Source organism: Olea europaea, unplaced genomic scaffold (genome assembly GCF_002742605.1).
Source record: "Olea europaea var. sylvestris unplaced genomic scaffold, O_europaea_v1 scaffold2069, whole genome shotgun sequence".
Classification (NCBI taxonomy): domain Eukaryota; kingdom Viridiplantae; phylum Streptophyta; class Magnoliopsida; order Lamiales; family Oleaceae; genus Olea; species Olea europaea.
Window position 1 is genome coordinate 112,512 of NW_019238609.1, and position 19,115 is coordinate 131,626.

At 32.3% G+C, this 19,115-nt stretch overlaps 1 protein-coding gene and 1 pseudogene across 1 annotated transcript; both read left to right on the forward strand.

Annotated features, from left to right (window-relative positions):
- Nucleotides 1–1,037: 1,037 nt before the first annotated feature.
- LOC111379950 lies at nucleotides 1,038–11,672 on the forward strand (annotated as a pseudogene).
- Nucleotides 11,673–16,497: 4,825 nt separating this feature from the next.
- Nucleotides 16,498–18,772, forward strand: LOC111379951 (the record flags this gene model as incomplete). Its single annotated transcript, XM_023003389.1, has 2 exons — nucleotides 16,498–17,987; nucleotides 18,129–18,772. Coding segments are annotated over exons 1-2 (2,134 nt in total), but the record flags the coding sequence as incomplete, so codon positions are not given.
- Nucleotides 18,773–19,115: the final 343 nt, after the last annotated feature.

Genomic DNA, 19,115 nt, shown 5'->3' on the forward strand with positions numbered 1-19,115 from the left:
TGGGCTGAAATTTGGCAGGTTGATCGGAAAGAAAAATCGCACAGGGGGCAATTTCGTCATTTTTCGCGACGGTGTCGGAATGGACTGAAATTTGGTAAAAAACAAAAATAATCTCGTACTCATCATGAATATGAGTTGTTGTCACATCAGCTGTCAAACATACAATTTTTGACAATTTAAGGTTGAATTGTGAACAATTGTAAGCTTATTCGCTGCTGACAAAAATCGCACCGGGTGCAATTTCGTCATTTTTCGCGACGGTGTCGGAATGGGCTGAAATTTGGCAGGTTGATCGGAAAGATAAATCGCGCCGTGGGCAATTTCGTCATTTTTAGCGACGGTGTCGGAATGGGCTGAAATTCGGCAGGTTGATCGAAAAGAAAATTCGCAAAATTTTTTGAATTAATCAAAAGAAAATTAATTAATGATATAAATAGTTAATAACTTAATACTAATTTATGGCGTGCAGTTATTAGAATGCCAAGTAAACATGAGCTGTGCAAATTGCAATTTCAACAACAACGTTTTTCGAAGTCTCACGAAACCATCACTAGCAAGAATGACTAAGTGGAGTATTTGAGAATTGTTTGTTTTTCCTTTTTGATTGTATGTAATGTAGATTCCTTAGCCATGAGACATAGACATTCTAATTAGGGTAGTACGTTCATGTTTGACATGTGTCGTGTCAATATTTTTTCTTTAGTTGACAATAGTGATTTGTAGTTTAATTCAAAGTTATTTTAATATATCATAAATATTTGCTCTTATTTATTTAAAAGATTTCAACAACAAAATTAACAAATGACTGATTTTAGTTAAAAAGTAAATGAAAAATTTAAGGAAACATTATAGATGTAGAATTTTAAAAAATTTAAATCAATGTGCGTACGTATCCTGCAACGTGAAACCTAGGAGAAGTCTGTTTTCTTTTATTTACCTGACATTGAAATCCTACATTGACGCAAATCCATATTCTCACTTATTTCTCCTTTTCTTAGATATTAGCAATAAGTTAACCACTTGACGATTAATTGCCGATGGCCAAAAACTTCACAACAATAATTTTCAACGGTAATTCCTCTCCATCCCATGCTAGTAGCCCTCCAGTCTCTGGTTTGCAATTTGCCTAGTAACAAAGATTTGTATATAAATATGTATATACCTCAATAATATTAGATAAAAATTAAAATAACCCAAATTGGTTGGAAAAATTGTCTTGTATTGCCGTGGAGGCAGTTCTATTGTGCATTCTTCTATGCATCCCCATTGTTCTTCCTGATGATATATATACAGCACCTATTCCAGCGGACAGTCCTCAACTTAATAGTTGGTTTGGCGGCATTGTTCAACCACTGACTGCACGAAAAGCCGTCTTGGACCCAGCTGACACGACTTGTCCTGAATCACTGTAATTGACCGGTGGTAGATACCACCTTAGTACTGAACCCATCACCAAGACAATCTTGAACTACCTCGATAGTGACGAATTTTTAAAAGAATTTTGATGGAGTTTCCTCTGAAATATATATGATAAGTTCATTTTATACATTTATGTGGACCTAAAAATATAAATATTTAATAATTCTTTTCCACAATTTATAACCTCATTTATTGTATATTTGGTTTATTATGTAAAACTCGATGAATAGAAGTGGAATTGAAAGAAATAAGCGAAAATTAGCAAAAAGGGGAAAGATCCAAAGTCTGGGGATTAAAGTGTAAATATTCAAAAGTTGTGTCGAATTCATGATGAATAATTGAGAATGCTAAGGGTCAATTGAATACAATTAGAAGTCAAAATGAATGAAATATGATTAAAATATTTTCACAAATCAATTTTCAACCATACCAAGACGCTTCAGATTTTCAGCTCAAGAATAAAATCCATTCTTTCACCTCTTCTTTGAGTTAGCTAGCTAAGGCTTCTTGAATTGCCTCAATCAGATATTAGGAGGGAACGTTATGATAAAAATACTAAAAGTGCAGAGCAGATTTTCCCTCCGAAAGATGGTGCTGTTACACTGCAGCGCCACTACATGGCGTCGAGGCGCCGCTTGGGTAGGTCTAGTGCGCATTTCGGCCCAATTTGAAATTCATAAAAACCTTACTTTCGACACAAATGAGGATGCAACTATAAATACAAGTTTCTACACTTTTGATGGGGATTACATACATTTGGAGGCAATGAACACAATTTGAGAATTAAAGAAGCAATTTAAGGAAGGAAAATATCAAGCAATTCACTATTTGAAGCATTGATTGGAAGAGGAAGAAGATTTTGGTAAAAGATTGATTTTTTCTTCTCCATCTATAATACAAATTCAGTGATGTATTCAATGACAATATCTTGTTTTTCCTTTATTATTATGAGTAGGTAAAATTCTTTTTCAGACAAATAATGTAACCTCTTATGTGTTGATTTTACTATAAGTTTAATATATTGAATTACTTGATCACTAATTTGATGATTTTTGTGAACCCTTTACGAATCGAGAGGTTAGTTTAGGATTTAAACCATATAGTAAAATTTGGTAAATTGGAATAATGTGTAGAAATACCTATACTGATCATTGTGATGATAAATGAATTCCTTGAACCAAGATTTCGTTTAATTAAAACTGGTTCGCATAGAGATACGTAATTGAATTAGTTAAATAAGCTTAATGAGAACTCGAGAAGGGTAAATTGAATACAATAGAAGAATTCGACCAAACACTGCATTAGATATTAATCTTGATTTAAGATGTCAATATGATCAATAGGTGAAATTAGTCTACCATAATATTTGTTCATTATTTAATTCCTAAATCAATCTTTGTATGCATCCACATATTTTCACGTATTTAGATTAAAAATCATAACATACAAAATTTTATTTGCTTTTATAGAATACCAATTAGAAATATTAGATTAAGTGCTAAAATATAGTCCTTCTGGGAATGATAATCCGTACTCAAAGGTCCGTTATACTACTTGTTCGATATCGTACACTTGTGATAGAAAAGAATAACAATGGACTAAAACCACCTGAACAAAAATCAATTTTTTCAAATCTGCACATATAATTTAAAATAAGGTACACAAGCCCCTTCAAATAAAAACTATTCAAAATAAAGTGTGCAGAAATGAAATTTACACTTCTTAACAAACCAGACGATTCCAAATGCACCATATAAAAAAATATGCAATAAGCCCATGATATGGACACATTTCTTGACAAAAGATGCGTCTATCGCAAAAATATGAACTGTGTAAACTAATAATATGAATCATACAAAAAAGACTATGTGGCTCAACTTTCTAAATCAACAGGCTCCAATGCTGCTCAACTAAGCTATTATCTAATAAAAAAGGGTGACAAAATATACAAGTTTGTAACTCAGTGAGTGGATATTTTGCAAATAAGTATATATTTTCTATTTATGCCAACATTTTGAAAACTGGTATACAATGAAAATATTCTTCTATAGTACTATAGGTTAGAATCTTTATTCTTTAATTGGAATAAACTAAATTTTATAATCAGAAATTTGATAAGCTATGTATATATTATTGAAAATCACACCAAAAAGGTACCCAGAATGACCATACTCATGTATTGATTAATCTTGATGTATACGGCAAGATTATTCAGTTCTGAAATTCTAAAATTTTTAATCTTGGTCATACGTGCGCAGAGCTACCCAAATGTTATAATCTAGTCATACACTATGAAAACATATTCACAATAGTGCAGAACGAATAAAATTATCATAACTGATCATACATTGTGAAAACATATTCACATTAGTGCAGAGCAGGTAAAATAAATCATATGGGGTCATATACTATGAAAACACATTCGCACAACTGCAAACTAGGATAAAATCACTCAAGTATTTTTTGGTGGTTTTTAAAATAACTTTAGATATGCTGAAATATTTAATATAACTATAATATGCTAATGAAATTATTTAATTGAGCTAAATTTAACTTTAAAAAATAACTAATCATAAAATCCACTTTATTCCAAAAATTATGCTGTCAAACTAACTTTGCGAAATAATTAACTTTTCGATCTAACATAAATTTAATAAATACTTATTTCTTTAAAAAAAAAAACTTTTCCACTTACATAAGATATAAGATAATCAATTTAACCACTATCAAATATATGATCGGTAGGCTCTTCCAATTTCCTCATCACCACTTGAAATAAGATATAAGATAATCAATTTAACCACTATCAAATCAAGAAACATTTTATCTCTAATGATATAATATTTAAACTAAATTTCTCAATATTTGAATAATTTTTTCAAATTTTTCTTTAATCAACTGGAGCTATTCCACTTTGTAGTCCCTTTAATAATAACTAATTCATCAAAATAACTTTCAACTTAAGCATAAAAATAATCATCATTCAATCTAGTGAAAAGTAACACAAACAACTCAACCAACCTAACTTTCATTTTGCTCTATAAACCCATGTTTTCGTTTGAATATTCCATCATCATAGTCATTTCCACTAACAATACTTAATCAAGAATCCTAATTAAAATCTAGGGTTTGCCAAAAATAATATTTCTTACCTTAATGAAATTGGAAATTAAAAAATCAAGAAACTTGAGCTCCAATTTGTACTCATATCTCACAAATCTGAAAATTTATACCACAAGTTAAACACCTAGAAATTTAACACACTACACCAAAAAAAAGGTTTTTGCACTAGCCAAAAAACGCTGCAAAAGAACTTTTGCAACGTTTTGGTGTGTGTTGTGCAGGTAATAAAACTTTTACTTCTTAATCTCTTAAAGAAATGAAGTAATTGAAACCTACCATGCAGAAATCAACACTTACTTCCTTCCTTCTTTCTTTCTTTTTCTTTTCTTTCTTCTTTTTCTCTTTTCTTGCCCTTTTTCTCGGTTTTCTTCTCTTCTCTAACCCATTTTTCTGCCTTCTGTGCATGTCTGTGTATAAGAATGAAAAATAGCTAAAAATAGCCACTAACTCGGTATTTGCAAAGGGAGTCCCTCATCTTCCATATAATATAACATTTAGTCTTTTTAAATTCTATATAATAAAGTATTAAAGCCTTAACTTTCAAAATTAAAAAAAATAAATTCCAACTTTAATTTTTAGCCATCTTAAACCCTGAAAATATTTTTCATTATAAAATAAGTTCAATAAAATAATTTATTTCATTTTAATCCATATTTGACTTTAACAAGTCAACTTTTGATTTTTGACTAATTGGAATGCTGTAACACCAGCCCTAGTCACCACAGAGGGTGAACCCAAGGTGATTAAATTGAAAGAAGTGGCAATTTTAAGCCCCTGTTTGTTTCCAATTTCTCTACCCAATTTGAATTTATTCTCGGACTGTTGCTCCACTATTAGCAGTGGTTTTTGACTTTTTATCTCACATTGGTTCCCACATGCTGACAACAAACGATCAAAAAATGCATTATTCTTCAAATAATTGGAAATAAATAGGGGCTAAAACTATCAGTGATGCCATAAATACCATTGCTGATGGAAATACTAAACGTGTTATTTTATCGCTTGGGCCTGGAAATTATAGTGAGAAAGTCAAGATTGGAATGTATAAACCATTTATCACCTTCTATGGGGAAGATTATACTAATATGTCAGTTCCTGTGTTTGGTGGAACAGCTGATATGGAACTGCGAATAGTGCAACCGTTATTGTGGAATCAGATTACTTCAGTGCTGTTAACCTGAAAATTGTGGTACTAATTTTATATTTTTCATTAGAAATATAAGTACATTTATATGTGATTAATTTCCAAATTAATTTTCTTGATTGTATTAAATAATTAGAATTCTGCACCTGATTGGAAAAGGGTGGGAGCTCAGGCAGCAGCATTGAGAATAGGTGGAAACAAGGCATCTTTCTATAATGTCAAACTCCATGGATTTCAAGATATCCTTTGTGATGACAAGGGAAATAATTCTATATTGAAAGCACTATTGATTTCATCTTTGGTAGTGGCAAATTCCTTTATTTGGTCAGTATATTAACCATCTCGTCTAAAAACTTTGGTAAGAAATAACACATGTACTTATTTAAGTCTTGCCTTCACCATTGTTGTGTATTTTCTTAATAAATACAAATATGCATGCAGAATACGGAGTTGCACGTGATTCCCAGGGATCAACTGGCGACGATCACTGCACAGGCAAGGACAACTGACTCGGAGGACACGGGCTACTCTTTTTGTGCATTACAAGGATTCTGGCACGGGCGGCATTGCCTATTTGGGCAGATCTTGGATGCCAGCAGCTAAAGTAGTGTTTGCTTACACAGAAATGAGTGACGCTGTTAACCCTGAACGATGGTCCATAGTCAAACCTGAGCATGAAAGGTCATCCATGCTTACTTTTCTTTCACGTACTTACATTTCTACACTTTCTAATTCCTAGTTTTGATGATCTTATTCGTGTTAAATTAATTAATTACGTTTATGCAGCGCTGTACGCTTTGCAGAATACGATAACAAAATTGTAGTCTTAAGGAAATTATTATTTATAGTTTCTCGATCAATTTTATCATTTTAATCTAATTATTTTCCAAAGTATGATATTAGAATTGGCGCGAGAAGAAAGGACAGTCTATGACACGCCATGGTTACTCCAAAGCAGTTCTATAGGAAACTATTTTTTACATGTAATTTTCACATGAAGTCTTTTAATGCTTCTTATATTTTTATTGTAATATGGGATGATCAAACAATTTTCGCAAACATACGAAATCGTTGACAAGTAATAAATTTGATGAGATATACTATAGTCCCACATAGAATAAATTTCAATTTAAGTTTACTAGTCTTGTATTAAATTCAAGGTATCTAACACGAAGGAGATTTGATTTAGAATTGTGCTAAAATTACTCTAATGTAAAACTTGGATTTGTATCAATGATTGTATTGAATTTCAAATTGACCTATTGTTATCTATTTCAATACTCAATTATATAATTTAGTTTTATTCAAGTACTCTTGACAACCCATAAAGCTATGGTATATAATTTTTTTTAAAGATAAATTAAATCTATTCTAATCACGCATAATCTTATTTCTAGTCCGAATGCAAATGAGTAGCACTAAATTAGACAATTATCTATATGATTGCATACACGATATTTTTAGTCCTAACATCTATTGTCGTGTGTTAACCTTATCATGTTTGAAATTTATCGTGATCCTTCTAGTACAACAATAAGCAAGTAGTTATCTAATTATTAGCTACACAATTAAATAATGCAATGAAAATGCAAAATTAATCAAGAAATGCAAAAATTAACTAAACTACTAGTCTTAAATTAAAATAAATTTATCTCATCCAATATAAAAAGGGATCTAGCTTGACAAGATTTCGTATAAATTACAAAAAGCATAATGAAAAAAGTCATCCCCGAATCATAAAATAATGCAAAAGATATTTATCTTCAATTTGTGATGTAATTAGCCTTCAATTCTTATTAGCTTTTGATTTTCTCTTCCAAAATATGTGAATTGATCTCTTATTCTTGATGAATATGATGATATGCATGTGTATTGAGAGTCAAGGTACAGCGCTCAATTTCTTCCCCAAATTTTGTATTTACGAGAGTTGAAAAATGCGGTAAAAACTGTGTTCAATTTGGGTTCCAAAGGAGTTTTAATTAGAAAAGGAAAACTATCCCGTCATATAAAATTTGATCTGTAAGGGTATGCCACCTTTTTTCACAATATGTGCACTGCCAAAGCAATTGACCTCGGGTGAAAAATAAAAATAAAAATGAGGGCTTGCACAAAGTACAAACCCTTGTGCGAGCGTTCAAGCGATGTCATCTCTGAGCAATTGTCAATATTTTTATTATAACTTTCTCTCTTGATATCTGATTGAGATAGTTCAAAGTGCGTTCAAACGCTAGCTGAAGAGACTACAATTACTCTAGAGGTATGAATTTTTCAATTTGAACATTTTCTATGCTAAAAAAGAGTATCAATTGAGGCCGAAAACTCGAAGCATAACTTGTGCAGTTAAAAATCGATTATGTTTCAATTTTTCATTCATTTGATTTCTAATTGCTTCCATTGATCCTATGTAATCTTAAATCATTGTTTTGTGGTTAAATATTTGCGCTTTGATCTCTGAACTTCGAATTTTCTCCATTTTTGTCCTTTTCGCTCAATTTATCTAATTTCTCAATTTGCATCAAGGTTTACCTAACCAATGAAATATATACATAATTAAATCATAATTCATCAAAATTCACAACAATTAATCTTATTTATCGGCCTAGATAATTGTGCAAATACACTTATCATGTGACACCCTGGCCTTTGAGCTATAGTGATAATTTCTACTTTAGCAACTAGTTATGAAAATTAGATTACTATGGTATAGTCTATAGACAGCTCTTATTTTCTGGCCTGTTGGGATACATCCCTCGATTTACCTTCCTTACAAAACTCTAGGGGCGGGCGGTGGGGGCCCTCAAGGTTGGGGTTCAACCTAGATTACTATTTTATCATTTTGATTTATGGAGGTCAGGTGTTGCTGCCCTTTTAAGTTGTACTTTACATTTTGAGTATTAATAAATTGCTATCTTTGTGGTGGTTAAAAACAAACCTTATAACAATAAAGTTGTTAGTATTCAACATTATCTACAACTAAAGCAACGAATAAGTTCAATGTAAGCAAAACTGTATATAAATTTGTTGTAATGTGATGGCGGAACTTGCTTCATCATATCTCTAGAGAGAATCAAATGTAAAAGAGCTTAGGGTTTCATTTAACTATCATTTAAGGTTTACAAAAAATAACATATTCATTATTTAATGTCATGGGACGTTGTTGGGCATTTTGGTAAGTGATGCCCAAATAACCTCTAGGCAATGATGAAAAATCGAGGCTCGCTTATCTTCATAGGCTATAAGCCTGTGATTGAATAATATTAATAAATCCACACCACAATTGATGTACCCCAATCCTGTCGGGTATTTAGAGGAAATCAGCCCATTGGGCTAGGTGTTCAATACTCGATTTTGGAGATAATTTGAAAAAGGGATTCCTATCTCTTTTTCTCACATGAAGATAAATATAGTTGCACTATCTGTATTGTTGATAAAAGTTTCAGTTTTCTTGAACTCTACCTTGCCAAAAATCTGTGAAATTTGTTTGTCCCTTTGCCTATAAATTGGAGTCTCTTGTCCTCACTTTATACACACCAAAAAAAGAATGGTTCGTGCCATTGAGACCAAAATTGTCTCGTGCCTTTGTGACCAGAATCTGGCCTCCTGCTTTGTGCATTCTGCCTTCCAATTTCTGCTTTCTAGTTTTTGCCTTTATGTGTACCTTTGTATTTGTGATTGCAAGTCTCCAATTTGGTGATACCTTTGTGGTGTTGGATTGATTTTTCTAAGCCAAATTAAAAGGGGAACCATTGTTCTTTAATTCTTCATTTTCAGTTTTGATTTCCTTTCTATTTTTCTTGAAAATTCCATAACACATTTGATTTGTTCAATATTAGGTGGACTTAGCATTAACAATTAGTATCAGAGCGATGGGTAGACGAAATCTAAGATTTTGGCAATCACAAACAGTTCAAAACACGCAGCAACGAAGCTGTCTAATTTTTTCAATTTCTATTGAGTCTGTTCGCCAGTTTTACGGTGAAACTACTTACCTTTTGGACAAACCAAGACCACCGACGTGTTCAGCAGATCAAGGCGCATCTGGGTGGTCAAAGCATGGGACTCCAACGACTATGCACGTGGGCACGTGTGGAGGATTTCGACGACGGTTTCTTCGAACAGAATATTTATTTTGACATTTCTAACATTCGCGTGTCATTAGTTTCTCGTTTTAGGTACTGCAGCAAAATTTGAACGATTTTGCCCTTGGTGGGTCGACTGTCACAACGACTATATATATTTACTGAATTACTTCAGGCCAAAATTGCGGCCCTAAAGCAGTAAACTCGCATATCTCGTAGTTTACGGACTCAGATAGGTCCGCTCTAGTGAATTGGCTAAAACCTTTACATTATAGCGCTAGCAGATCATCATGTGGGGTGATCATTAGGATTGAGGGTTGTCGTTGCTTGTTGGTAGAAGCTAGGATTACTTTCCATTCTTTGTCGTCTTTAGATTTATTTGTTGAACGTTGTTGTGTTAATTAATCTTATATTATTTTAGACTTATACCTGGACTCCTATTCTAGTTTCTTCCCTTGATCTGAGAACGTGATTTTCATGAAATCCTGGGGTTCTAGAAGAGCATATTATTGTGAAACCTAGGAATCTTGTCACTCTGTGTAATCTGTGTGACGTGTGACTTTTACATATCTGAGTTTGTGTTCTGTGCTTTTTTTGGGTAAAATGTCGACACATTACTTCGAGTTGATTATATTTAATGATAAAGGAGATTTTTCAATTTGGCAACAAAAAATGAAAAGTAATCTTATTCAACAAAAAGTTTTTAAAGCTATTGATGACTCTTTTCCTACAAACTTGACTAATGAAGAAAAAGAGAATTTGGATGAATTGTTATATACTTCTATCATTTTACATTTGTCTGATGCAGTATTAAAAAAAGGTTGGTAAATTAAAATTAACTCAAGAACTTTGGGAAAAATTGGAGTAGCTTTATGTGTCTAAATCCACTCCAAACAAACTTTTTCTACTTGAAAGCTTTTTTAACTTCAAAATTGATTCTTCAAAAGATTTGGATGACAATTTGGATGTATTCAATAAACTTGTGCAAGATATCACTAAATGTGGTGAGAAAGTACTGAAGAATATAAGGCAATCATTTTGTTAAATGCTATCATTGACACTTATAGAGAAGTTAAAAATGCTATTAAATACGGGAGAGATACGTTAAAATCTGAAATTTTCATAAACTCGATAAGAAGTAAAGATATGAAAATGCGAGCCGAGAGAGTCGAGAGAAAAAGTGGCGAGGTTCATATGATGAGAGGTAGGTCTCAGTCTAGGACTCGTGATAACCAAAGTGGATGCACATCTGGTAGTAAAAAGAAAAGTAGAAGTCTATCTAGATCAAAAAGTAAATTAAAAGGTAGAAAATGCTATAGGTGTGATAAAACTGGATATTTCATTAAAGATTGATTGTTATGTTGAGAAAAACAAACAAAAAGAAAAGGTTCACGATGAGTCAAATGTTATTATTTCTTTTGATGAATGCTGTAAAGTTTTTTTATTATTAAACTCTGAACCTATTGAAGTAAATATGACTATGAAATCACATTTACATGAATGGATTTTGATTCTGGCGCATCATTTCATGTTTCATCACATAAAGCTGGTTTGAAAATTTGCAAGAATCTGAAAGTGGTCATGCTATTTTGTGCAATAATCATGCATATAAAATTGCTGAAATTGGTGATATCACGTTAAAATTTAACACTAGTTATGTGCTTAACTTACATGGAGTCAAATATATTTCTGAAATGGTTAGGAGTCTTATTTCAGTAGAAGCATTAGAAACTGATGATTTTTCTGGTATTATTGGAATCAACATGTTAAAAATGATTAAGGGTGTTCTTATCGCATGTAAAAGTATTAAAAGAAACGGTATATATGTGACTACTGCTGAAATTATTAAACATTCATCTTTCTCTATAAATTTGAGGAACACGGATGACACACAAGTGGCACAATAGATTAGCTCACATAAGTATTAAAAGACTTAAAATGCTAAATAATAAAGGTGTATTTGGAAAAGACTGTATGTCTAATATATCTTTTTGTGATCATCGTGTCTTTGGTAAACATCATAAGTCATCCTTTTCATCTAGCATGCACAAAACTACTAAAGTTTTGGAATATATTCATACTGATTTATGGGAGTCTGCTACTAATCCTACAATGGGTGGTAATAGATATTTTTTCATCCATAATTGATGATTATTCTCATAGGGTGTGGGTTTATCTATTAAAGGATAAAACGGAAACCTTTAAAAATTTCAAGACATGAAAATTGCAAGTTGAAACTCAAATTGGCAAAAAGATAAAATATCTAAAAACTGATAATGGCTTACAATTTTGTAATAAATATTTTGATGATATGTGTAAAAAATGTGGAATTACTAGACATAAATCTATTCCTTGTACACCTCAACAGAATAGGATGGCTAAACGTATGAATCGTACTTTACTTGACAAAGTTAGATGTATGATGTTGAGTTTTGATATTTCTAAATATTTTAAGGGTGAAGCTGTTATGACTGCGTGTTATCTGATTACTTTGACATCTTCTACTACATTAAATAGTGATACTTCACATGAAAAATGCTATGGTAAATGTGTTGATTATACTGTGTTAAAAACTTTTGGATTTACTGCTTTCTCTCATCAAAATGAGGGAAAATTAGAATCTGGAGTTAGGAAATGTGTTTTCTTAGGATACCCTGAAGGAGTTAAAGGGTATAGGCTTTGTGATAGAAGTCAAACTGGAGTTAAAATCATCATAAGTTGTGATTTTACATTTAATGAGTCTGAAATGCCATGTCTAAAATTAGAAAGTGACACCTTGAGAGAAAAATAACAAGAAAATACTAGTGGCAAATCTCAAGTGGATTTAAGGCCTTTAAGTGTTCAAACCCCCACCACCTCAATTGAGGTGGAGCATCAAAATCTTGAATTAGAAGATAATCAGAGTGAAAATATTGAGAGAGATGGGTTATAGACGAATATCAAAGAGAGGAAAACCCTTTGTCTGATTACCCGTTAGCTAGAGACAGAGTTAGAAAAACATATAGGGTGCCTCAAAGGTTGGAGTCTGATTTTGAACTTGCTTATGCTAATTATAACATACTAGTTGATAAGGAACCAAATATATATGAAGAAGCTTTGAGGAGGGAACAATCTCAGAATTGGGTGAAAGCAATGAAAGAAGAGATAATTTCCCTCGATAAGAATCAAACATGAAAATTAGTCCCAAGACCTAAAGAGAAGTCTATTATTGGGTGTAAATGGGCTTTTAGAATTAAGGAGGGAATTACCAAAGGAGAGACTTTAAGGTTTAAGACTAGACTTATGGCCAAAGGTTACAAGCAAAAGGAATGGGTAGATTATAATGAAATCTTTTCTTCAGTTGTTAAGTTTTTCACATTCAAGGCTATGCTTGCATTAGTTGCGCCTTTTAGTTACGAACTTGAAAAGCTTGATGTTAAAACTGCTTTTTTGCATGGAGAATTTGATGAAAAGTTTTTTTATGAATCAACTTAAAGGTTTTGAAAATAAACAAAAATCTGATCATGTGTGTTTTCTTAAACGCTCTCTATATGATCTAAAATAATCTCCTAGACAATGGTACAAACGCTTTGATTTGTTTATTCAAACAATAGGTTTTAAAAGGAGTGAATTTGATCATTGCTTATACTATCAAGGTAGTGCAAATAATAATAACTATGTGTTTTTTTTTGCTATACGTGGATGATATATTTTTTAATTGGTCCCAACTTGAAGTTGTTACATGATATAAAAACTACTTTAAGTAATGAATTTGATATGAAAGATGTAGGTAATGCTAAAAGAATCTTAGGCATGAAAATTCAAAGAGAGAGGTCGAATTCATTTTTATTTTTGCATCAGACTCCATATATTATGAAAATTTTGAAAAAATTTGGCATGAATGAATGCAAGCCTATTACATTTCCTTAAGCTAATCATTTTGTATTATCTAAAAAACAATAACTTACTAATGAAGAGGAAGAGAAATATATGAAAAGGATTCCATATACAAATGTCATTGGTTCTGTGATGTATTTAATGGTGTGTACTAGACTTGACTTAGCTTTTGTTGTTAGGACACTTAGCAGGTATATGTCCAACCCTGGTCCCAAATATTGGAAAGCTTTAAAATAGCTGTTTAGATATTTGAAAGGAACATGCAATACTAGCTTGATATACAAGTTTAGTACTGAAGGAATAAAATTGAAAGGTTTTACTAATGTTAATTATGCTGATGATAGAGACAATAGGAAATCTACATATTCCTATATGTTTACTTTGTGTAATTCATGTGTTAGCTGAAAATCACAACTTCAACTTGTTGTTGCATTATCTACTATTGAATAAGAATATATTGCTACTACTGAAGCCTTTAAAGAATCTTTATGGTTTAAAAGTGTATTAAATGAACTTGGTGTTTTTAATGACAATGTAACATTTTATTCTGCTAGTTAATTTGCTATTCGCCTATGCAAAAATTCTATCTTTCATGAACGTACTAATATATAGATGTTAGACTACATTTCATTAGAGATATGATTTCTCAAGAACTAGTAAAATTTGAGAAAGTCCTTTCAGAATATAATCCTACAGACATGAGAACTAAGCTGCTCCCATTGGTAAAGTTTAGAAGTTACCTTGATCTTCCAAACATTAGTACAAAATTGTAAGTCTCTTTCCTTGAGCTATTTATTATCTTATCTATCTTGCAGATTGATTCGGCATCAAGTTAAAGGTTGTTGGGTATTTTGGTAAGTGATACCCAAATAACCCCTAGGCAATGATAAAAAAATCGAGGCATGTTTATCTTCATAGGCTATAAGCCCGTGATTGAAGAATACTAATAAATCCACACCACAATTGATGTGGCCCAATCCTTTCGAGTATTTAGAGAAAATTAGCCCATTGGGCTAGGTGCTCAATACCCAATTTTGAAAATAATTTGAAAAAGGGATTCTCACAGGAAGATAGATGATTAGTGTCTAAAAGTGTTTCAAAGATATATCATTTACAAGGCATTTTACATTCACTTTGTTTAAAAACGCTAATGTTAGTCTCTAATTCCAATTCTCATGCCGTAAATTCAATTTCCATAAATACATGGTTAAAAATACAATTAATTGAAATACGTATTTACATACATGGTGGCATGAGTATTATACATTTGAAAGAGTATCTATTTGATGTATTTCACATGTATTTTCAATTTATTACAAGTGGAGCAAGTGGAGGAAAATAATGTTGAAAAGTCAAAAATAGTGACTGCCTCAAGCAAGAAGCAGCTGTTGGTAAAATAATCATAACTTGAGCTACAAATATTGGATCGAGGTGATTCAAGTTGGGTTGGAAATATAAGGCACGTATCTACAACTTTCATGTTTTGGAAGAAGTCAAATTCGTATCAAAATGCAGCCAAAATTATCGTGCAAAGTCCAGCTTGTTACCTGCCGGATACAGCTTTACCTGTGAAGCAGCACTTATTTTTTTTGTCATATCTGGAGTTATATAGATCCAATGAACCTGATATTTGAACCAATGGAAAGCTAACTCAAGTGGTAATAATTTGTATGTTGATCACAAGTCCAAATTCGCTGCAAAATGTATCTGAAAGTTGGCATCAAGTTGCATGTTCCAGCTGTCTTGAAGCTGGACAGAAACAAGTTGCATTGCCTACTTGAATTTTGGATGTTCCTTTGCCTATAAAAGGGGACCTTGGCCACGATTTTGAAGCATGAATTCTCTCCACAATATTCTAGTTTCCTTCATTTTCTTTGTAACATTTCACTATGTATTTCTAAACATTTAGCTAGAGCTAGGGGTGAAACTTTGATGAATGTTTAGTATTGTCTTTGATCTTTCATTTTGTTCTTCAATGTTCATCTTCTTACTTGGTTGAAGTATATGTTCTACAAATGGTTTTGGTTTGTTAAAGACTTTGATTTATTGTTGACAATTTTGGCACAATAAATGCTTAGATAATCTCTACATTCCAACAACTTATTTTGACATATTCTCTCAAACAATGATCAAGATCTATCTTTTAATATATTTGTGATCAATGTTTTATCTTCCATATGAGATCACTCCTTAGTTGATTTTCATATGAGTTAAATTAAAGATCAAGGGCAATTTCTACTCATTTATCCGAAGTGAATCCCCGACGCTCTAGTGTTCGTCTCAATCGTATTTCCACCAACCGTTTATTACTCATAGAATAGTTTATTTCCTTCCAATTCCCTGTGGTTCGACCTCGGACTTCCGAGATTTACTACTTGCGAAAACCTGCACTTGGGTTTGCAACCTTAAAGTTGTAGCAAGTTTTTGGCGCCGTTGCCGGGGATTTGTGTCAAGGATTATTTTCTGCTACTTTCTGTGAGGTTTTCTTCTCTTTCCTAATCTTCACAAATCAGGTACACTCGTTCCTTTTTCAATCTCATTACTTTAGTTATTTTACTTTAAAGGAAGGCCGAGCCTCCTTCGTTTTTATTTTCTGTTTATTTTCTTTCCTTAAAGGGAAGGCTGAGCCTCCCGATCTGCCGTTTCTTTATTATATGGTTGGCCGTGCCACCTAATTTTCGTTCTTATTATATGGTTGGCTGTGCCACCTAATTTTCATTCATTACATCTACTTTTTGTTATTTTATGTCATATTGGTATCGTGAATTGAGTTCTCATCGTTTAGTTAAAGATAATTGTGAAACTCTCTTTAGTAATTTATTTGACTCACCTCAACACTCACTCACATCTTCCACCATGGCAGATAATGAAAGCATACACGATGAAAATGAAAACCAACAAGTACGAACCATGCGTGATTACTTGCAACCTCCTCGAAATTCTACTCCTTCATGTTTCATTTTCCCTCTTAATGCTAATAATTTTCGATTCAAGTCGGGTATGATTCCATTACTTCCTAATTTTCATGGCTTAGAATCCGAAAGTCCATATTTGCATCTTAAAGAATTTGAGGAAGTATGTGCAACATTTAACGATCAAACTTGTCCCAACGAAATTGTTAAGTTGAAATTGTTTCCTTTTTCTCTAAAAGATAAAGCAAAAACTTGGCTTAACTCTTTAAAACCTAGGTCGATTGGCACATGGCAAGAAATGCAAAGTGAGTTTTTGAAGAAATTCTTTCCAACACATAAAACTAATGCTTTGAAAAGACAAATCCAAAATTTTTCTCAAAAAACCAATGAAGCGTACTTTCAATGTTTAGAAAGATTTAAAGATTTGTTAAATACATGCCCACATCATGGTTTTGAAAAATGGCGTACTATAAGTTTCTTTTATGAGGGTCTAACTCCTGAAACAAAACAATTTGTAGAAACGATGTGCAATGGTGAATTTTTAGATAAAGATCCAGATGAAGCGTTAGAATTTTTAGATCATCTAGCTGAAAATTCTCAATCTTGGCAAACAATAAAACCAATCGAAAACTCAATTAGATCTAGTCTTGCTAGTTCTAGTGGAGGAAAATATCAATTGAGTCAAGATGATGATCTAAATGCTAGGATTGCTAGTTTGTCTAGAAAGGTTGAAGCTATGGAATTAAGGAAAGTAAAGGAAGTTAAACCCATGCAAAATGATGAAATTTGTAGCATTTGTGAAACGTTTGGTCATCTTACGCATGATTGTCCTAACATTCCAATTTTCAAAGAAGTTTTACATGATCAAGCCAATGCTATGAACACTTTCAAAAAGCCTTTTTCTTCTCCATGCTCAGAAACATTTAATCAACAATGGAGAAATCATCCCAACTTTAGTTGGAGAGATGATAATCGTGTTCATTTATCACAACCTCAAGGGTTTTCAAAATTTCCTTCTTTTCCACCACCACAATCAAAGACTCTTGAGGAAACATTGCAGTCTTTTATGCAAGGACAAGCAAATATTAATAATCAAACTTCACAAGCCATCAATGAAATTAAGAACACACTTTCTTCATTGACCTCTTCTTTGCATTCTCAAGAGAAAGGCAAATTTCCTGCTCAACCTCAACCAAATCCTTCTCAGGAATATAAAGTAAATGCTTCTAGTTCTTCTGAAAGTCAACAACAAAATGCCAACTCCATCACGACTCTTCGTAGTGGAAAAATTATTGACAAAACCATCCATTCAAAAGAACTAAAATCTGGTGGTACTTCAAAGCAAGAAAATGATGTTTCCAAAAGTGAGGAAAAGATCATTTCTGAACCTATTGTTGAAAAATGTCCCATTCCAGCTCCATTTCCTCAACGATTGCAACCAATTTCAAAACTTAACCATAATTCTGAAATTTTTGAACTTTTCAAACAAGTCAAAATTAAAATACCTTTATTGGATGCAATCAAACAAGTTCCTTCATATGCAAAATGTTTAAAAGACTTGTGCACTGTTAAAAGGAAACTTAATGTTCAACAAAAAGTATTTTTAACAGAGAATGTGAGCTCGATCGTTCAACAAAACACTCCACCTAAATTCAAAGATCCCGGTTGTCCAACAATTTCTTGTGTGATTTGGAATAATAGGATAGAGCGTGCTTTGCTTGATCTTGGTGCTAGTGTTAACCTATTACCTTTTTCTGTGTATGAGCAACTTGGTTTGGGAGAGCTTAAACCAACAACAACAACACTTCGACTTGCTGATCGTTCAGTAAAAGTTCCAAGAGGGGTTGTAGAGGATGTTCTAGTTCAAATTGATAAATTTTATTATCCTGTTGATTTTCTAGTTTTGGACACACATCCTGTTTTAAATTCAAATGCGCAAATACCTGTAATTCTAGGACGTCCCTTTCTTGCTACTTCAAATGCGTTGATAAATTGTAGAAATGGTATCTTGAAACTCTCTTTTGGAAATATGACCGTGGAAATGAATATTTTTAACATTTGCAAGCAACATGGAGATGAAGATGATTTGCATGAAATAGATCTTATTGAACAACTTGTTGACGATCAATTTATCGCTACATCTTCATATGATGCGCTTGAATTTGAATTCAACGATAAATTGAAGGATCATTTAGGCCAAGTTTATGCAGACTTTCCAAGTAAAACTCAAAACCCGTCCCTTTGTTCAAAATTTTGCTCCTTATTGTCCTTCATATATTTTGCACATTTAATCTTTACATTGAGGACAATGTTTCATTTAGGTTGGGGGAAAGGAATTAAAATAATGTTCAAAAAAATGTTTAAAAAGAAAAAAAAAAAAAAAGAAAAAATTCCTATTTTGCATGCTTGTGTGAGTTAGATAGCCTTGTCGACGATGATGTATAATATTAAGAACACGTATTGGTTCATGGATTATGGATAAGTTATATGTGTGAGTTAGATTTTTGCTTATTCGGGTGAAACAGAAATTATTTTTGCACGTGGGTTGATTGTAGCGTTGTA